The 19477-nt window shown below is 38.9% G+C and overlaps 1 protein-coding gene across 2 annotated transcripts in view; it reads right to left on the reverse strand.

Annotated features, from left to right (window-relative positions):
- Positions 1-10693: 10693 nt before the first annotated feature.
- LOC128356189 (A-kinase anchor protein 13-like) overlaps positions 10694-19477 on the reverse strand; it is a 96168-nt gene continuing 87384 nt past the window's right edge. Inside the window, exons 32-40 of one of the 2 annotated variants that reach the window (XM_053316665.1) lie at positions 18669-18815; positions 17175-17248; positions 16650-16754; positions 16263-16307; positions 15141-15191; positions 14721-14993; positions 13427-13606; positions 12694-12991; positions 10694-11361 (exon numbers count right to left, since the gene is read on the reverse strand). In XM_053316665.1, the coding sequence (XP_053172640.1) occupies positions 11309-11361; positions 12694-12991; positions 13427-13606; positions 14721-14993; positions 15141-15191; positions 16263-16307; positions 16650-16754; positions 17175-17248; positions 18669-18815 (1226 nt within the window). In that variant the 3' untranslated portion in view covers positions 10694-11308. The remainder of the gene's footprint in view (positions 11362-12693; positions 12992-13426; positions 13607-14720; positions 14994-15140; positions 15192-16262; positions 16308-16649; positions 16755-17174; positions 17249-18668; positions 18816-19477) is intronic. The other variant, XM_053316673.1, reaches the window with a different exon arrangement.

Below are 19477 nucleotides of genomic sequence, written 5' to 3' on the forward strand. Positions count from 1 at the left end.
GGATGAATTGAAATTCTTCAGACATCTAAACAAGACAAATAAAATATTGCCATTTATCCATAACTGAACAGAAAATTCTAATCATCTCATTCTATACAAGTCCTCTTTCCACCAGTAAAAGAAAAATAAAATCTCCATGCTAAGTCATAATTACCAGTGCAGTAAAATACAGAGAGAGGTTGGATCTGGATACGATCATAGGTATGGAAAAGGCAGCCCACACTAAAATGACGACTATAACAATAAATATAAAGATAACGATGTGAGAATCCACACTTATGAACTATAACATCAAGTGAGTGACCAGCATTGAAGCTAAGGATAGCAAATAAAAGCTAACGTGCAGAGCGGTCAAACGGCTGCATTCAACTCTGTTGCTACTTTATAGCTAACATCACAACAACAGCCTATCCCAACAAACTAGACAATAAACTGAATGTCCGGGAAGGTAACGTTACGGTTTATGTGAAGTACAGCAAAGCTTACGTTACTCACCTGTCTGGCAGAAGCACAGCAGCGTCCACCTTCACTCGCTGGTCCCTCCGCGGGTCCTTGTCTGGTCAAAGTCCTTTCTTTTATATTTTTTGTTCTTCTGACCTTCTCTCTGGATGTTTCTCGACACCCCACAGCGTTACCTGCTGAAACACAGAACCCAGGCTGTGTGTAAACACCAGATTTTTCAGCACACACTTAGAAAGGACAGCTTGCAGATAGTGAAGATTGAGTGATTTTTACAAAAAGTGTATAGGAATATTATTGCTTACTATACTTTTAATGGTTTGGTGAGTACAAAATTATAGTGTGAGATTTAGTTTTATTGAGCAGTAATTTATTAACTGTGAGCCAGTGTTGTAGGATATTAAAATTAAACTGAAAAGCTGTTTCAATCTGTAAGAAATTCGTATTATGATTATTATTATGTATATTATGATGTCGTCCGCATAAAGCTGGACACAAAACACTCAGAGCAAATCAAGGGGACGTACCTAATAGAAATTGACAAAAGTTGGAAAAATTGGACTAAATATTGAGCCTTCAGGCACACCTTGTTGTTGTATTCATGTAAAGTAAACCTTTGCAGACAAACGGAAAGGTAGTTGTCGACAAGATCGAAAGCCTTGGTCAAATTAATGAAAATTGTACCTCGTCATTTACTATCATTAGATGCAGAGAAAACATTGTTGGTATGTTTTAACAAAGCAGTAGTTGTGGAATGATTTAATTGAAAGTCAGACTGGAAAGTGATGAGAGTGTAGTACTTCAGATAACATGACAACTGAATATGAATTAGTTTTTTCAAATACTTTTGCTGTAGAACAAAAGATTAAAATGGATCTATAGTTACTGAGTTCAAGTATATCGCCCCCTTTGTGCATGGAAGTGATACACAAACATTTTCATATGGCATGTATTTCATCAGTGGATAGAGTTTATAAGATCACAAAGAGGGTACATGAGAATGTGGGACATTAATTTCAGAAATTAGATTTCAGTGTCATATAGGACCACTACTCATTTATAGATCATTAATGGCATCCTGGACCTTGCTATTCTCCTAAAAGAAAAGGATCTGTAACTAAACAGTATAATGCTAAAATCACCACCAAGAGAAGGATCAGGCATTATGGCTAAACACTCCAGAAATGCTGATGGGTACCTAACAGTTGATCATGCAATGTAACATTGTTAATTATGGTTTTGATCTTATTCCAAAATTGTTTAGGATTTTTAAAGTCATGAGCAAGACATTCTTTCAGGACATTGGATTTGGCATTTCTGCTCGTATTTCTCAAATCGTATTTTCTCAGACTGTAAGATCTGAAAAATACTGAAAATTCTTGATGCAGGGCAGGTGCTGAGAGAAAAATGGGCTGAAGGGGAGTGCATGAACACAGAAGCAACAGAGAATCAAAACCCTGAAAACACTTACACAACCTAAATGTAAATAAGCAAAACCACATGATCAAAAGGTCTGAACAGAAGTACAACACTGGAAACCAAGATAACAAGCACAGAAATTCCAAAAACCATGAGGCCATGACAAACCGATCTAGAAAAACAAGTTGTAAGGCAGAATTATATCAAATACATAATCAGTTACAGCTGGAGCCATGATGAACAGACAAAACACACAACAAACACACATGCACAACCAACCCTTGACCTCATAGGCCCAAGGATTTTGGTCATTAAGCCAAAAAACACTTCCACTGTGAGCTTAGTCTGCTTCAATGAAGAGTAATATATATGGGTCAGAAAAAAAATTCATTAGTAATGAATAATCAAGAGGCCTTATACAATACATTATAAAGGCTACTGCCTAGAATTATAATACTAGAATGCATTATGTATCTTTCACCACTGGAGAAAAGTGTAATCTATCTCAAAAGGATGCAAAAAAGGTATCGGTGTTGGTCCAGGGAGGGGGTGCGATCGGTCTAACGAGTGGCAACACAGATACGGGAGACATCCGTGACTTCCGGGAGAGTTGGGATGAACTTTAAAGTAATTAAGTGCATGCCTGTTAGATGTGACTCTAGATAATTAGGTAACCATGAAATGCTACAGATTTCAGAAGAAAAGCAGACCTTAGCTCAAGTTGGCTCTGCGGCCATCTTGCCTCAGCTCTTTTAGCTAAGGGCTATAAATCCTAGATATTTATACTCCTTATTACAACACAGAACCAACAGGATAACACTACATTTTAATCAAAAAGGACTGTTTTTAACTGCATATGAAAGTAAAAGTAACCAAATCAAAATACCCAGTATTACTAATAATGGTAGTCCATAACACACTGTCCTTAAGTAAGTCTGTGTAGCAGGTACAGAGATACTGAAGTCCTATTTGTACAGGACAAATGTTGATTGGAGACATAAAGTGATTTATAATAATCATGGAGATTAGCAGTGACTTTATTTTTCAATCATATCTACCGTGTCTGCAATTTGTGATGAAAAAACACTTAGACATATTACCCGCTGTTCTTTGCAGAGGAGCCTTGATAACACAATTTCTATGCAAATTGAACTCTTGCTAATTTACGTTTGCTCTTTCTGCGAGGCCTATTTTTCAAGTGCCATTTAATTTCTATCTTTCAGATAGAGGTGGATTCTGGAAAATAAACTTTAAGAAATATTACTGCCCAAATTCAAAGCTTTGCTGCAACAGGTTTCTGGATATTTTATGGAGATATTCTCTCCAGAGGAACAATTCTATTAACATTGATGATCCACTGACTTTACATTTGGTGCCACATTTGTGGTTTTAAATGAAATATCTCAACATCTATTGGGTGGATTCCCATACATTTGACAGACATCAGTTTCCTACGGAGCCCCAGATATGTCATGGGGGGAAAAAATAATAAGTTGTGGCCACGAAATAGCAATTCGTTCCCACAAAGTACTAATTTGTGGCCACGAAATATCAACTCGTTCCCACGAAATAGGTAATTTGTGGCCACGAAATATAGCTGTGCACAGCTGGATGAGCAAATCCAAGTCGTACCTACGCCGGTGCAGCGACCTGGCTCTTAATAGTCTGTGGAGATGCCTCTCGCTAATAATGAATCCCTCCAATGCCAGGCTTTTCAAAATGTCTTTGTATTTCATTCCCAGCCTAAAATAACACTCTACCATACTATCCCTGTCCATTGTGTGACAGCTGTTCCTGTTTGAGGAGGTGCGCTTGATTTGCTCATCCAGCTGTGCACAGCTATATTTCGTGGCCATAAATTACTATTTCGTGGGAACGAATTAATATTTCGTGGCCACAAATTACCTATTTCGTAGGAACGAATTACTATTTCGTGGGAACGAGTTAATATTTTGTGGCCACAACTTATTATTTTTCCCCCCCATGACATATCTGGGGCTCCGTAGTTTCCCTTTCAGCATGAATTGAGATCTCTTTTGTGATCATTTTTCATCTAGTACCCTTATCAGGTTAAATCTTTGGTTTACGAATAAATACCTGAAAAACTAATGACATTCCCATCAGCCTTAGCTGTACTTTGTGTTTTTAATTTCTTTAGTTTAATGCAAATGCTAGCGTGCTAACATGCTAAGATGGTGAACATGGTGAGCATTTACATCTGCTAAACATAAGCATGTCATGTGAGCATGTTAACTGGAATTATGGTTCTGCGTTGACACATTTAAATGTCTTTGTGACCCTATGAAGAGAACAGTGTTATGGGTTTACCATAGAGATCCGCAGAGAAACCAACCTGTACACTTCCCAAGGTTAAAGAACACCATGCAGACCTGTCTATCAAGCAAACTGAATTGATGATTCAGGCTTCTGTTGGGAGGATTGTTTGTTTGGGGGTTTTTTCCCTGAATTTTGTCTTTAAGAGTTTCCTGATTTGTCTCTTTTCTGTCAGCCTACATTGTGGTTTACTGCTTCCTAATGAACACATTCATTATATCCAGGCAGTTAATGCATAACTGCAAAATTGCAACTTTAGCTTGCAGCACAGATATGATTTAATGCTATGTACAGCCTCACAGAGTTTCTAGAATAGCTGTATTCAATTGTTCTAATATACTGAGTTTCCCTTTGCATTCTTATACAGTAACTGATATGAGCAGTCAGTTTCTGTAACAAGGTCTACACATAATTGTCTTCCAATGTAAACAGTATTTGGGCCTGTTGTAATGTGACTCTTTGCATTCTGGTTCCTACAAGTACTTTTCCTGCTGGTTTTTGTGTGGTCTGTAAGTGTGGTGGTGACTTCCTGAACACTGCCTGGGCCTTCTAGCCATTGGAAAGGTCTGTGAGTATGGTGTGTGTGTGTGTGTGTCAGGGTCATTGAGGAGTAATAGGATTGCTCAGCCCCGCTCCCTCTCTCGACACCCTGGCAAAGACAGGCCTCCTAAATCATCCTCACATCTCTGAGCAAGATGGAGGACCTAGCATCATCTCTCCCCGCCCACAATCCCCGCTGCAGCCATAACCGCTCTCCCCACTGTGGTACAGATACCGCTCGCAGCCGTGATTTCCCTCAAACCTCCAGGAGGACTGGAATAATATCTACTCAGCATTCTGTAAATATCCACTGGGAGAATGTACTCAGGTTCGTTGCAGCTGTGCCACACTTATTGTGTATGGGCTCGGCTGCTGATTCTCAACTCCTTCTCTTTGTTCTTTAACTTTTCATCTCATGATTCCTAAAAAGGAAAACATGTGTGAGGTGAAGGAGCCTATTGAGCTGCCATTATTCATGTTCTTATTCCTATTCATTGTCATGGAGGGCTGGAATTTTGAGACTAAATGGGCATTTTCATTCAACTTTTCCAGTTACACTTTCTTGAGATAATCCAGTATTATAGCTAAGAAAGTCACGTTTTATCACTTTACTGTGTGCCTGTGATCAGGAGATGAGTCACAGTTCAAATCACCAATACCATGAAAATACACCACATCCACTTCAGTTGGGAAATATTTTACTTTTAAATCAACTTACATAAAGGACCATGTGATCAGCAAATAAAATATAACTGATTGTTATTGATTGGATTATCTAACAGAACAAAGTGATTAAAAGTAGCTCCACCCTGACCAGCTGCAACATTTATATGCTTCTTACACATTCAGCCACCAGTAAGAATAAGAGAGTGATATACTTAATAGCTTAACAATTTGAAATGGGTCATTTTGCATAATGAGTACTTTTCATACTTTTACTTAAAGCTGCTATATAATTAATAATATCGAGTGACTGTAATGTGAAAGGCATCACTCATGTTGATGAACACCCAGAGAATTATTCTAATTTTATATTATATGTTCTTCTAACTTTGTCCTCTCTGGATGTTTCTTGGTCACCTCTCCGTCTCTACTATGCACCAGATGTTTCTCACTCTGACTGCGTACACTACATAACACCCCTCCCCCCATCTGATTGGCTGGAGCATTGTTGTGTTGGCTCGCTCCGAGCCACATATTTATCTTCTGAACCTCAGAGTCCAGGCTGTGTATTGAAACCAGACTTTTTTTCAGCACGCACTTAGAAGGGACAGCTAGCGGATAGTGAAGAGAGATTCAGTGACTTTTACAAAAATGTATTGGATGATTATCACTTACTACACCTTTAACAGCTAGTTGGTGGACATATTGGAGCATTTTTCTAAGAGCCAGATATCTACCTTAGGTCTTTGTGAAGACCAAAAACAGAACTAAAGGGGGAATGGATAGCAGACCCAAGATCGGCAGGTGAGCAGCCTGAAAACTGTTTTTTCTGAAAACGATTTTTCTCTTTATGGATGCATAAATGGGCAACTGTTACTAACAAGTGCAACATATCAACTTGATGTGTGTAGATAATATGTCAGTGTTGTGTTTTTGCTTGTTTCTGCTGCCCCCAAGTGTACAAAAATATATTTTTAACTTGAAATTTAACAAACTTTTTTGGTATTTATTATTGTACTAAACCACTTCTATACCACCCTTCTGTTCAAGAAAGGGATCTTTCTATGAGAGATGAGTCTACTGGAAAGTGCTGATGCTTTGATGAAATTGACTGCTGTAGGACTGTCACTCACTGTCACTGTTTCCATCACACTTCAATTTAGAGTTATGTTGTAACTATCAATCAGACAGACTTAGTCAATTAAGATATGAATATAATTAGTTAAACAATGTAAAATGTATGTAATCTAAAACAGTTTATTAATATATAATACTATGAACTGTTTGCCACAAATCACTCAAGCTTTACAGACTCAAATGTAGCTGTCTTTCATTCTTCTTCATTCTATAATATGCTGAAATGTTTCATTTGGAAAAAATATGAAATCATGATTTAATTTCAGCTTTCTACCTCTGTCTCTCTGTTTCTCATACTTCTTGTTTTTCAGCAGCAGCTTGCCTCATATCTTCAGCATCCCTGTCACCGTGACAACCAGAGTCAGATGATGGTGTCTAGTTAAATGTCCTGCAATGCAAAAAGTCTTGTTTGGTAGGAATATTTTCCAAGAAGAGATTGGAGAACTGGTGTTTTCCTCCAACAAACACAACTGTCCACATAAAGGTAGTGACTTCCTGTTTGTTGTTATCAGCTGATGTTTTGTCTCTGTGGTTAAAACTGTACGTTGAATGTGAATGAACAGAATGGATCATTTTTTCACAAAGTGCCGGAGAGAGATTTCATGATTGAATTGATGAGTTGGATCTAGGCAGTGATAGAGAGAGATGAGACAGTATTGAATCAGGTAGTGTGTGTAAAAGATTGTACCGTTAAGAAAAAATAATACAAATATTGATAATTCTTCACAGTCAAGGTTTCCAGAGGCGTCTCTGCAGGGCTGAGCAGACATAACGCTGTCTGCAGCATAGAGAGCACAGAGAGATTAAAGCAGGTGTTTTTTTTTAATTATCAGGAGGGATGAATGCTGCTGTGTGCCGGCACGGCTGTCAATCCATCAAGATTGTTGTCAGTGTTTCCTCTGGCGGCAGGGCTCAAACAGAAGTAACACAGCTAATGGAAACAGGAAATCAAACGATGAATAGAATTTAGTGTTAGCAATTTAATTGTCTCTGAAAACAAAAACGGAGAGGAGAAAAAAAATAATTGTTTTTACGTTGTATCCGAGATCAAATGTGTCCAACTGCTGTAGACTGGATCAAAACATGGGCCAGAGCAGAGGAAGAGGACAAATTGCTTGTTTTTGGTTTTGTGGTAATTTTAGTCACTGGAACTTTGTTTGGTAATATGGATTTATGCACAATTAAAACAAAATATCAATTGTCATAATTAACCCCTTCACATTGCTGCTCCTGTTTTGTTACCAGAATCAAAAACTTCTGCAAAGTGGTCTCATGAATGTTAGAAAACTTTGAGTTCGATTTCTTAGAAAAAGCAGGAAATCTACTGTGCCGACTGCAGTGATCCTGTAGTGTTGGACTACAGTCATGTCTACCCACAATGCCCTCCCTCAATCACTTTATCAGCCAGTGGCAGGCTGTAAAGGATGTCGTGTCACAGCTGCATCACATCTTAATGTACACCTTGTCATTTTTTACTACCCATCATTCATCGTATCCAACGCTAGGAAATTGTATAGCCTATAAATCAGATATTACACCATTATGTAGAGACTATATCATTTTATGATATTTGAGATATTGTTAATAGAAAATCTTACATGAATTAAAGAATAACTATTTTAAGTGAGAACCATCTGTGGATTTTGATGGATGATGATATTCAACACTATTACCTGTTCCTGTCATCCTGTCATGAACTGTAATGTTACAGGTCATTGTTACAGCAACTTGTTAGAGACATAAAGCAAGAGCAAAAACACACAAAACGTCCATTATGATTTTTTTTTATTATGAGAGAAATATGACTTTACATTGTTGGTCACCGAATGGGTGAGAATAAAACATAAATAAAACATTATTACAAAATGTTGCAGTAAATCACAAAAAGAAACTTATTTTTTACATTTGATTTGTTTTATACATAAATCATATTTACACATTTGTCTTTGCCCTTCTTTTTACATAGTTGAGAATGAAACTATTTGTACCATTTTCATGATACAAACATTTCCTTCATTTGAAAGCAGAGGTATAAAAGCTCTTCCCTCTCTCCTGAGAAGACGCTGGGTTCTACTCTAGTGCATTTCATCGTCAAGATTTAAGGCTACGCAGGGTTCACCTGATGGACAAACTCATCTTGCGGACAGGCCTATCATCATCGGGAAGGGAGATCATTTTCTCCACTCACATCTGCTGATTGTCCCTTACAGAGAGAGAGGTTTGTGGTTCTGCCCTGTCGATCCCTCAAACTGTTTTTTTTTTCTCCTCCATATTAAAGCTGCTGCTGACTGGTTTCACTGAATAACCAATTACAGTCTCTGACAACTTATTTGTTTCTGCAGTCAATTACAAATGCCGTGGGGAAAATGTCACAGAGTATGAGAACCCACGCTCATCACATTATCTCTGTACGGCAATGACCTGCTGAGAAAAAAAACTGTCAATTTTTCACAGCAGGGATAATATTTTGTTTAAAAAAAAAAAAAAAATTGTTACTTTCTGGGTGTTGTGTGAGGGAGTGAATTAATTTAGTTATAGGTGCAGTGCTCCCTAGTGGTCAAAACACACCTAAAGCAATAGAGAGACAAAAAAAAAGCCCATTCCTCTCTGTTTCTTTGACAGGATTACACCAAAGCCATAAACAAAAGACGTGAAGCAACTAATTGGCTGGCTCTGTAAGCCTCTTAGAAGACACACTATAATAAACCAGCCTGGACATCAAGTCAAATCCTCAACATAGACGGCGAGTTAACAAACAAGCACTTAAACATGAGACAAAAGAGGCAGCGAGGAAGCAGTTCAGTGACGCTGCTCTGTAATTCATCAGGAAAGGGCTTCTTTTTTCTTTCTTTTTTTTTTTAACTTCCTCTGTTTGTTTACTACCTGTCCAGCAGGTAGATGTGTGGCCTCGGTGGGACTAAACCACAGGCTTAAAAACTAAAAGACAGGTCACACTGCAAACATATAAAAGTTACCGGCCACGCTAACAAAGTGGAACCGCAGCACCTTTGATGTGATTCAACACATCGTGAACAATCTTGCTTTGGATCATTGTTGCTCTTCACCAGCGTCTGTGCCCCCAATTAAAAAAAACTGAAAACAAAGATCCACTTGATTGATATCTCACACTGATAACAAAAACAAAAAAAGAAAAAAAAAAACAAAAATGCAAACACATTACAACCAAAGTGCTCAACAACATTGATAAATGTCGATTAATTGAAATGATCAGATACTCAGGCGGTACGGTTTGGTCATTAAGCATCTAAACGGGGGACACATAACATCATTCTGTGTTTTTAGTTCATGTCCTTTCTCCTTTTCTCTAACCAGCCTCTTTTGTCCCTAAATTAACAACCTCTATTTCCAAAAACCATCAGCCGTGTACATTAACTGAGTCTATTATCTGAAATGAAAGAGGGAGGTTGAAAGGAGAACGCTGAACTCTTTACCACACAGAAGCCATTAGTATGCTACCTGCAGAGTTACATGCAATTAAAAAAACGAAGGAAAGCCTCGCTCAGATGAACGACGAGGGCTGCATAAAAGCCCAGTGACAGGCAGATAAAGCGGGGATCAAACTAATATCCAACCAAGGCTCTAAAACACACTGAAGGATATGAATTGAGCCATTAGACACAGGCCGATATGTCTCAATCTTTTCATTACTGTACAATGTGGGAAATAGGCACATACATTTTGAAGAGTTTCACTCCAAAATTGAGATATCCATAATTCAGATCATTTTAAAGCCAAGGAACATGATTGATGGCATTAAGTCCTTATACAAGATTAGTCAAGTTATCATGTGCCAATTCCATTTTGCTTACAAACTGGAGACTAAATTAGCAGACGTAATCACATCTGCTTTTCAAATGGTGAGTGAAGGAATGCCTGGCAACAATTTTCTCCTAATGTGGATAAACACAGTAGCAGTTTGGATTGAAATGCTGGAACAAAAACTGACAGCACTTGACTTTTTCCATTAGGAAATGTTGATAGGACACTATTGATTTGGCAGATTTTATTCTGTGGTTTCAGTCTCCTGTTAATTGTCAATAAAAATGTTTCCGAGTGAGGCGTTTCCAGTGCCACATAGGAGTTTGTTGACATTCTTATCTGTTTCCATGTAGCATTTGGATATATCTATTTGTGTGCGGTCACATGGACAGGACCCCGCATCTGTAAATTAACATATTTCTGGTTGAAACGGTCTGTTTGTGTGAGACTGACGGCTGAAAAGGGGGGCTAGCTGGGGCCATAACAAACATGGAAACAGGGAGGCAGTGAAGCCCGTGACATACTTGGTGGAGCTTGTGAGGCAATCCGCTGTGAAATGCTTTCAATCTGATACTGAGATGTCAAGAAATGTACAATTCTTAAGGATGAAGAAATTTTAACCACATCTTTGGAAAAGGAAACAGAGTTTTTGGACAGACAATACATCAAAGTGCACTGCCATTCCACATTCCTTCTTTTTTATATAGTGCAAGTATGCCTACTTGCACACCAAAACAGATCCACTGAAAATCTATTTTCCAGAAACTAAAAGCAGTGGTGCCATTCTGAACTGAACATACATTTTTTGTCTTTTTTATTTTTTGCATGTATTGTTAAATTGCTCTACATTACAATCAGCTATGTAAAAGTCTCTTTATTGTGTTACTACTTGGCAGTAACACAATAAATCCTCTGGAAGTCAAATAGGCGTGATGGGTCTAAAAGGATGAGGAGGAGGAAAAGGGAGCCACTTGTCTCAGCAGAAGAAGATCTCTCCATCCATAGGAGGCTCTGGGAGGTGTGAGGGGTCTGGCAGGAGAGAGAGAGAGAGAGAGAGAGAGAGAGGAGAGAGGAGTCAGCATCACTGTCACAGGAAATGATTCTCTATAGAAGAGATCGCTGATTTGTTGTAACATTTATTTTCCAAGCAGGTATAGTGAGCAGAATCTCCCTGCTTCACATTCATCTTCAGATTCAACTCTCAGTAATTGGATCCACCACTGAGCGTCTTAATCTATACATTTCATGTCACAATCAAATGTAGTTGTACACTTAAATGCTTCATTTCTAATCAACTACAACAGTATAATAGTTGCTTACTCATTTACACTTTAGCAATAATAACTCAATAATCTATTAGTATATGGATACTGACTTTTAGCTTCTGCACTGAGTAGGATTATCACTATTTACTTGATTATTTTCCATTGTTCACTGTCACATTGTTACAGACTAACAACTATTCTATTAATCATTTAGTCAGTAAAATATCAGAAAAAGTCTTACTCAGACCGAATCCTCAACATATTGAATTTACAGTAAGAAAGGAACATCACATTGCTTAAGATATATATTTATAATCGTATAATCTACCATTATATGATTTAAATACTGTAGGGTGTTTCAGCTCCTAAAAGTTTTTGACTGCTTTTATTATTGATACATAATAGGCTTAAGAGTCACAGGATACAAGAAAATATGAGGTGCTGAGAGCCAGCACAGACTGCTGCACAGTAGAGGTGAATCTACAGCAAATTAGATTTGTGTTACCATGCAAACTGACATTTTAAAATACCTACATCAACATAATGCACAACCATGACAAAGCAAATAGACTATGAAGGGTAATACTTTTACACAATTGTTGAATATGAGAGTCATTTAGTAACAAATGATGATGAATAGTGATTTCTCTGTGTCTTCAGAGGAGAAAAAATGCTTGATTGGAAATTCAATAATAATTTCATGAGTTTTATCTGGCTACTTCAGAAAAAAAAAACCTACTTGAGATTTAAAACTCTGAAATGTACGTGACGGTGAGGAGCTTAATCAGCATTGTGTGAACTTGTTTGACTTGAATGTAACAGACTTCCATTCATATGTAGAAGTCTGGCACTCCAGCTTTAAACATTACTTCATCAATCCCCCCTTATAGTCATCAAGTTACATCCTCCATCCATTTATCTACCTACCTACATATACATCTCCTTTCTCTAATGTCATGGGTCTGATCTTGATAAAGAGTCCTAAGTGTCCTTGATAAAGAAAAATACTAAACCCCAACCTTCTGACTCACTGTGTGGCTGTGAATAATTAACCTACATGTAAATCTGTCCATTCCTCCCCTTCACCATTCTTTACCTGCAGTCTGTACGCTCCCTCCTTTGCCCTTCTTCTTCTTCTTCTCCTTGCTGTCTTTGTTCTTGTTCTTGGCCAGCTGCAGCAGGCTCTTTGAGATCTGGTTGTTAGCTTCGCTGCCCTTGAGGTTGGTGGAAGATGAGGTAAAGGGATTGAGGCCTTTCCCTTTGGGCTTGGGCCGCTGGGGCTGCAGCCTCGGCAGGGAGGAGGAAGAGGAGGAGGAGAGCTCCAGTGGGTCCACCTCCAGAGACTGGGAGCTGCCGGGGAACTGGGATTCATCCGACGTCGTAGAGGGAGTCCGCTGAAAGTCAAAGAGGGAGGTCAGACAGACTTAATAGCACAGATGTTGTGAAAGCTGGAGTTGAATAAAAGATGTCTCCAGTAAAGAATCTAACATGAAAAATGTTTATGTGCATATACGCCTGTTGGCATAGAAACACTGGAAATATAACTCTGCTGTTTGGAGTAGAATGCAACATTGTTTGATAGTTACTGAAGCACAAGAGCTTTTTAGGATTCACTTTGGAGAGCACCCGGGTTCAAGCACCCAGTGTAAGCATCCATAAACATCACTCCTGCTGAAGAGTCATTGAGCAAAACACTGATTCCCTAGCAGCTAACAGAGTGTCACCCTGTCGCTGAGAGGACAACAGAAGAGGCTGTTTCCCTGCAGGGAGCGACAAAGCATGTTATCATTTTTTATCACTGTTATCTTTTTTAAGGTGTCCCCGCTCACCTCTGCCAGACGGAGCTCCTCCATCTTCTCGAGTTGCCGCTGCACGGCCTCCCTGTCCCTCTCCAGCTTCCTCTGGGCGTCTCTGAGCCTCTCCAAATCTCTCTGGTATTCCTCTTTCTTGCTCATCAGCTCCCGCTTCTCCTCGTCCAGTTCTTTGTGCCGCTTTGAGATGTCCTCCTCCTGCAGTGGTTGGCAGGTTCATCGATTGATTTATTGAAATGTTACAATAACACAATGATGCAATCATCATCATTCATATTGGGCACAGGGAGGGTGTTCAGACTATTTGGGACTGCTATTGTTCAATATTTAAAAATAAACTTGAAATAGTATTGAGCAATACAGTGATTTATACTGTACTGTGAATAGAAATGTTTCTACTGTCTGAAATTGTGCCTTATCATTTCAGCTGTTCCTTTTCTTATATCTGCCCTTTTTTAATATCTTTGCTTGAAGAAAAGACTCAAGAAAACACACAAAAAAAAGAGAAACTAGGAAGCCCAGAGCTTAACAATGATGAGTGAATAATTTAGTGTTAGTTCATATGTCTTTCTACAATATTAGTGAGCCTCTTTTTATGAAAATCAACAACTAAACAGTTTTGAGGTTGTAGCCTAGAAGGCTTCTGCCTTTTGTTTTCCAGTTCATTTCAAACCATCCTTTCAATCTATGCACCCTATTTAAGCTTAGTAAGCTCTCTTTAAACTAAATCTTTAACCAGCAATCACTTTCTGACACTACTGCAATTACTTTCCACCCTCCTTAGTTTAACCTGACAGCTTCGTTCTCTGTGAAAGTAAACTGAAAAGAAAGGTTCACAATTTTTCAAGTCTGTCTTTAAACACTAGTCAGGGGAACTCTGTACTGAACGGATGGTAACTTTAAAAGATTCTCACTTAATTGAATCAACTGCTGAAGACTCATTAACTTTTCATATTAACTTTGGAATTAACTGTATTTCTTCACAGTATGAGGACTGTGGATTTTGTCCCTCATCACACCAATATTAACAGAATGAATGATTACATTTTCAGTGTGAGTATGGACATGTAAGTATTGTTTTTCAGTCAGAGGTGTATATATGAAGGTAGTCTTCCATTACTACTAAGCACTGCAGAACCTCTGATTTTTCACAAGGCTACATTGTAATTTATCACATAAAATACAGTACAGGTTAAATCACTGTAAAAGAATATTCTATCACCCCTCTTGGCAAAGATTTACTTTCTAAGAATATCTTTCATAGAGAGATATTAATAATAGACAGCACTGGTAGAAAATGATGCGACAGTACCTGTACGTGCACCTGCACCTCCTTCTCAGCCAGGTGCTGTTCCCTGATCTCCCAGTCCTTCTCCCTTCTTCTCTTCTCCTCAGCATGAGCTGACTGCTGTCTCTGCAGGGATGCCAGCTCCTGCCGCTGCTTCTCCAGGCTGCGCTGCTTCTCCTGTTCAATCAGAGAGCTGGGCCGTGAGGACGGCCGCGATAAAGACGTGCAGGAGGATGAGCGCTCATTCAGGGCCTGCCGCTGGTCCTCTATGAAACTGTCCTGCTGAACCACCACCGCCTGGGAGATACAGGAGCAGAGAGACAGGTCAGACACATTGCTGTTCCCCTTTAGGTTTCAAATAAGTGATGTTTCAAGTTTCACAAAGCTGCATCATTTCATTTCTGATCTGGAGCACATAGATGCACTGTATGGAAGCCATCTTACCTGCAGACTGCTGAGCAGCAGATGCAGATTGGATACACTGTTGAGGACCTGCTGTTGGAAAAGAGAGACCACTGAATATCTTATAATCTCAAAATATACTCTTAAATAGATACAATAGATACAAACATGCATACTAACAATTCTACAGGACAAACTATTTTAGTCCTATTGAGCTGCATGGAGAAAAGTGTTTGTTGCTTGGCTTCTTGCTGCATGTGACTTCCTTTGTTAAAACAAACAACGGATGGTGATAGTGCAGCACTTTAAATTTGACTTTTTCTTTTAATAAGCATTAGCAGTAGATTGCATGTAATACGGATTTATCAGTAGAGTCTTAGACAAAGCCAACATTCAATAATTAGACTTTAGTTTACAGTGATGTGACTTTTTCTCTGTTCAAAGACCGAAAAAAAAGGACTACAGAGCCATCAATGCTAACTGAGATGCAAAACGTTCCAATTAATGTTCACTGGGAACTGCAGTATGTATGGATTTCGATAATGTTTTTGATAGTGCAATGCCAGCATCTTGTGCAGATAACTGCCAATGTTTTTACATATACTGTACCTCATATTTAGTTCAGTAAACCAGAATTATGTTTGACCAGTGTATGTAAATCAGAACATGTTATTACATCATTTACAATCTTCTTTAAAAGCTGAAAGCAGACAGTTTGTTTTACAGCTGTGGCCAAAAACAACACTGTAATGATAGTGAAATTAACCAGAACAGTTCAATTGTGGGCCAGAAAACAATGAGCTGAGAGTTGCTCTGTAAAGTGTCACAGTTGCTTTAATGATAGAGATGGCATCAATTTAATGCTGTTTTTCAGCTGTTCACAAAGTGTTATAGGTGGTCTTTAGAATATTACTGTGGCATGAATGTGGTTTTAACAGTCTCCATTGTGCTCCTTTCATTCTTTATTGACATGATCTGGGTCATGCTACTTATATCTAATAGTACGATTACCAACATCTACATCACTGCCACTCCTACCCTGCTACTGCTATGGTTACTGATCAAGCCGTGATGCTGATAGCAATGATGTTAACACAGAGCTGAAACAGTTTCCATGTAAACAGCAGCTCTGATTGAGTTAGAGACAGGAAGTCAGTCTGTTACCTCACTGTTCCTCTTCAGCAGCAGCAGCAGGTTGGCGTTTCCTCCCTGCACACAAACACACACACACACACTCAGTACTGTACAACCAGAACACATCTGCTAGAGTGTGTTTGTGTGTATGTTACTGTTTGTGTACAATCTATGAGGATGTATACTGTACAGACTTCATGGCTGTGTGAGTGTGATTATAGCTGCACATGTGGGCGTGCTGTGCAAATCTGGAAGTGATTATGTAAGACTTGTACAGCTTACGGGTTAAACATTTCAAAAAACGACTATGTTTACAAGAAAACTGTTAAACTAATGTGGATATAGTAGAAAATTGAATGCTTAAATAAATTGTGGATTATGTATTCAATGATCATCCTCATTTCTGCACACATTCACTTTGGTTACTGCTGAATTGTCTCTGAAATTTGGCTTCATGCCCAGTATGCAATGTTCATCAAGTGCTACTCTTTTGTTCAGTTGGTTTAATTTAGAAGTAATGACCTGGTAACTGCTTGGTTTAAAGACAAAAAAACATGCCTTTGATTAACAACATACTGCAGCACCTCTGCTCCACTAAAACATTTAAGAAACAATTATGTGGAGTCCAGCTGCAAGATGTAGGATCAATGGCTACAAAGGCTAGCATCAAGTGCAGAACTACAATAGCAGCACCTTAAGGCGGTTCATTCATTTTCATCTACTATTGAATTCTTATACAACTGATTGTTACCATTAGCAACAGGACCTGACATGAAGAGCCAAGAGGCTAATTTGCCGAAGCAAAACAAAACCTGGCTAAATTCATCTTAATGGTATTGTTAATGTTGGAGGACAAATGCAACAAATAGCCTCGGGTTCTCATTGTGGCGTGGAGGCATAGCGGCTTTGGAGTCAAGAATAATTGGCTGCTGAGATACCGACCTTCTTTAAAACACTGTCGGACTCCGTCCTGCGCAGATCTCCCATCGTATCTTCGCTCTCGTCTTTGTCTCCACCTGACATGAAGGGGAAACCACAGGAGAGGAAATAAAAGAGGCGGCAAAGAGTCTGTGTTCAAGAACAGAGAATATGAGAACAAGGCACAGTGATATGGAAAATATACAATCATATCACATACTCAGAACTGGGACATTTAATATTTAGCGCACAGTGATAAAAATTATGATATTATAAGATATTCATAATAAGTTGTATTTTCTGTTCAGCTCTTTTGCAGACATACAGTAGATGTCAACAGGTGTCCAGTACAATTCTTAATATGGGCAACAGGATTTGGTATCAGAAGTGGCCAAGTAGATTCTATATGAGTGGCTGAAATGAATAGGTACAGAAGAATGCCGTCTTTATTATTTAATGATTTTTAAGTGGTGGGGGTATAACTGTTGATTAGCACCAGCGACATAGTGATCAGTCAAGAGGTGTGAGGACTGCAGCCTCCAGCTGGTCATCATTGGGCCAGCTAACACCCTCAAAAACAAACAAGAACAAACAACCCCAGATTCAAATGATCATGATTTAAATTTTATGCAGGCTGATGATAACAATGTCTACAAAATGTATTATCAGCTCTACAGTTCAGTGAAAAGCACACAAGACTTACAAATAAGATGGGCTAGCATCACATTAATGTTCCCCATCAGCTGGCAGACAAAAAGCTTTTTGTAAAATGTGATACCTCATCTGGAAATAATGCAAACCTCTTTGTGTATTCATTTATTTATGCTACTATTTTTTGTGCCTTTGCACGCATGCACACACACACACACACACACACACACACACACACACACAATCTCCTCAACATCCTCAGAATATCATCCTTTAACTTTTTAACCCTATTTAAACAACTAATATATTATAGTTAATATCTAACCTACTCAAAACTCACACTAGTTAGTTTTCATAATGTCTCCAGTATTTATATTAGTTTTGATGAACTACATATGGTTTAAATACAGTTTTAGAAATATCACGTTGTTCTTTTACATCACTTCTTGAGGTCCTGCTATTGATATAAAAGTCTGGACCTCTTGTGGCTGACTATCTGCCACACTGTCAAAAGAGTCCTTCTCTGAGCTTGCAAGCCTCCAGTTCAGACGTATCGCTGCAGGCCACATCTCCCTCAGGAAGCATCAGCTTGGCTATCCAAGTCTTTCTCTAATGTTTTATCTAACTGCGCTGAACAGAGGCATTGTGGGAAGTCCTGGGTGTTATACTGTTATGTGACCACCAAAAGTCTGTTTTAGGATGAAAAGTGTTTTTACTTTTATTAATGGGATTGCACACATTTGCAGTCCAGTCACTGAGCCTATGCAGTTATCTGGACCAGCAGGTGGGTGTTCGGTATCTTTGAATTTTATAGGCGCCATCTCTCTGCAAAAACATCAACATGAATCCAGAGCAGCAGATTCTTACTCTTACTGCTGTGCATCTGGTGACTGTCGAAGCCTCCGAAGGTCTCAGCCCGACGGGGCAAACACACAGGTCCCGCTCCTCCTCCCTCCTGGACACTGGCCATCGCGCCGCCCAGGCTGCCATTCACCAGTGCCTGTAATGTTTCCACTGTCACGCACACACACAAACACACACATGGAGAGGCAAATATCAATGTGCAGGTCAGTAAGTGAATTATCCTAGCTAACTGTGTTACAGTTCAGCTCTGCACTCATGAATTCTACCAGTCACCTCTGCTTTCAACCTGCTGCTGTTGCTTAGCAACTATTGACAGCCTGTTTGAACTGCCGAGCTTTTTTAATAAAAGTTTAAATATCTTTACTATCTAACTCTAAATCAACCTACACAGCATTGATAGCCATATGCAACCATATGCATATGTAGATCACACAGCACTATGACCTTTCCAGAGAAAATAAGGAGAAATTAAGCTGCAGCCGGTGGATGTGAACTCAGACTAAAACACAATAACCTCAGTAGAAAAAATGACATTACTGTTTCCAATTCACATATCAAATGAGAACAATTTTCACCCCAGGCTATAGAAGGAAGAGGTGAGAAATACATTCTGTAATACCAGCTAAACCTTTCTGTGTAATTTAAAAAGTGAACACCATTATGGAAGTTACATACATCTTAGACTGCAGTAGAGCTGCATAAATTCTTCACTGAATGTCAACTACTAAACCTGCAAACTATGGTTCCCAGTATTTTGTGACCGGCTAGACCTTTTCTTGGAACAGTGGCTGCCTGCAGCAGTACTCAGGAAT

Source organism: Scomber japonicus, chromosome 1 (assembly GCF_027409825.1).
Source record: "Scomber japonicus isolate fScoJap1 chromosome 1, fScoJap1.pri, whole genome shotgun sequence".
In the NCBI taxonomy this organism is placed as follows: Eukaryota; Metazoa; Chordata; class Actinopteri; order Scombriformes; family Scombridae; genus Scomber; species Scomber japonicus.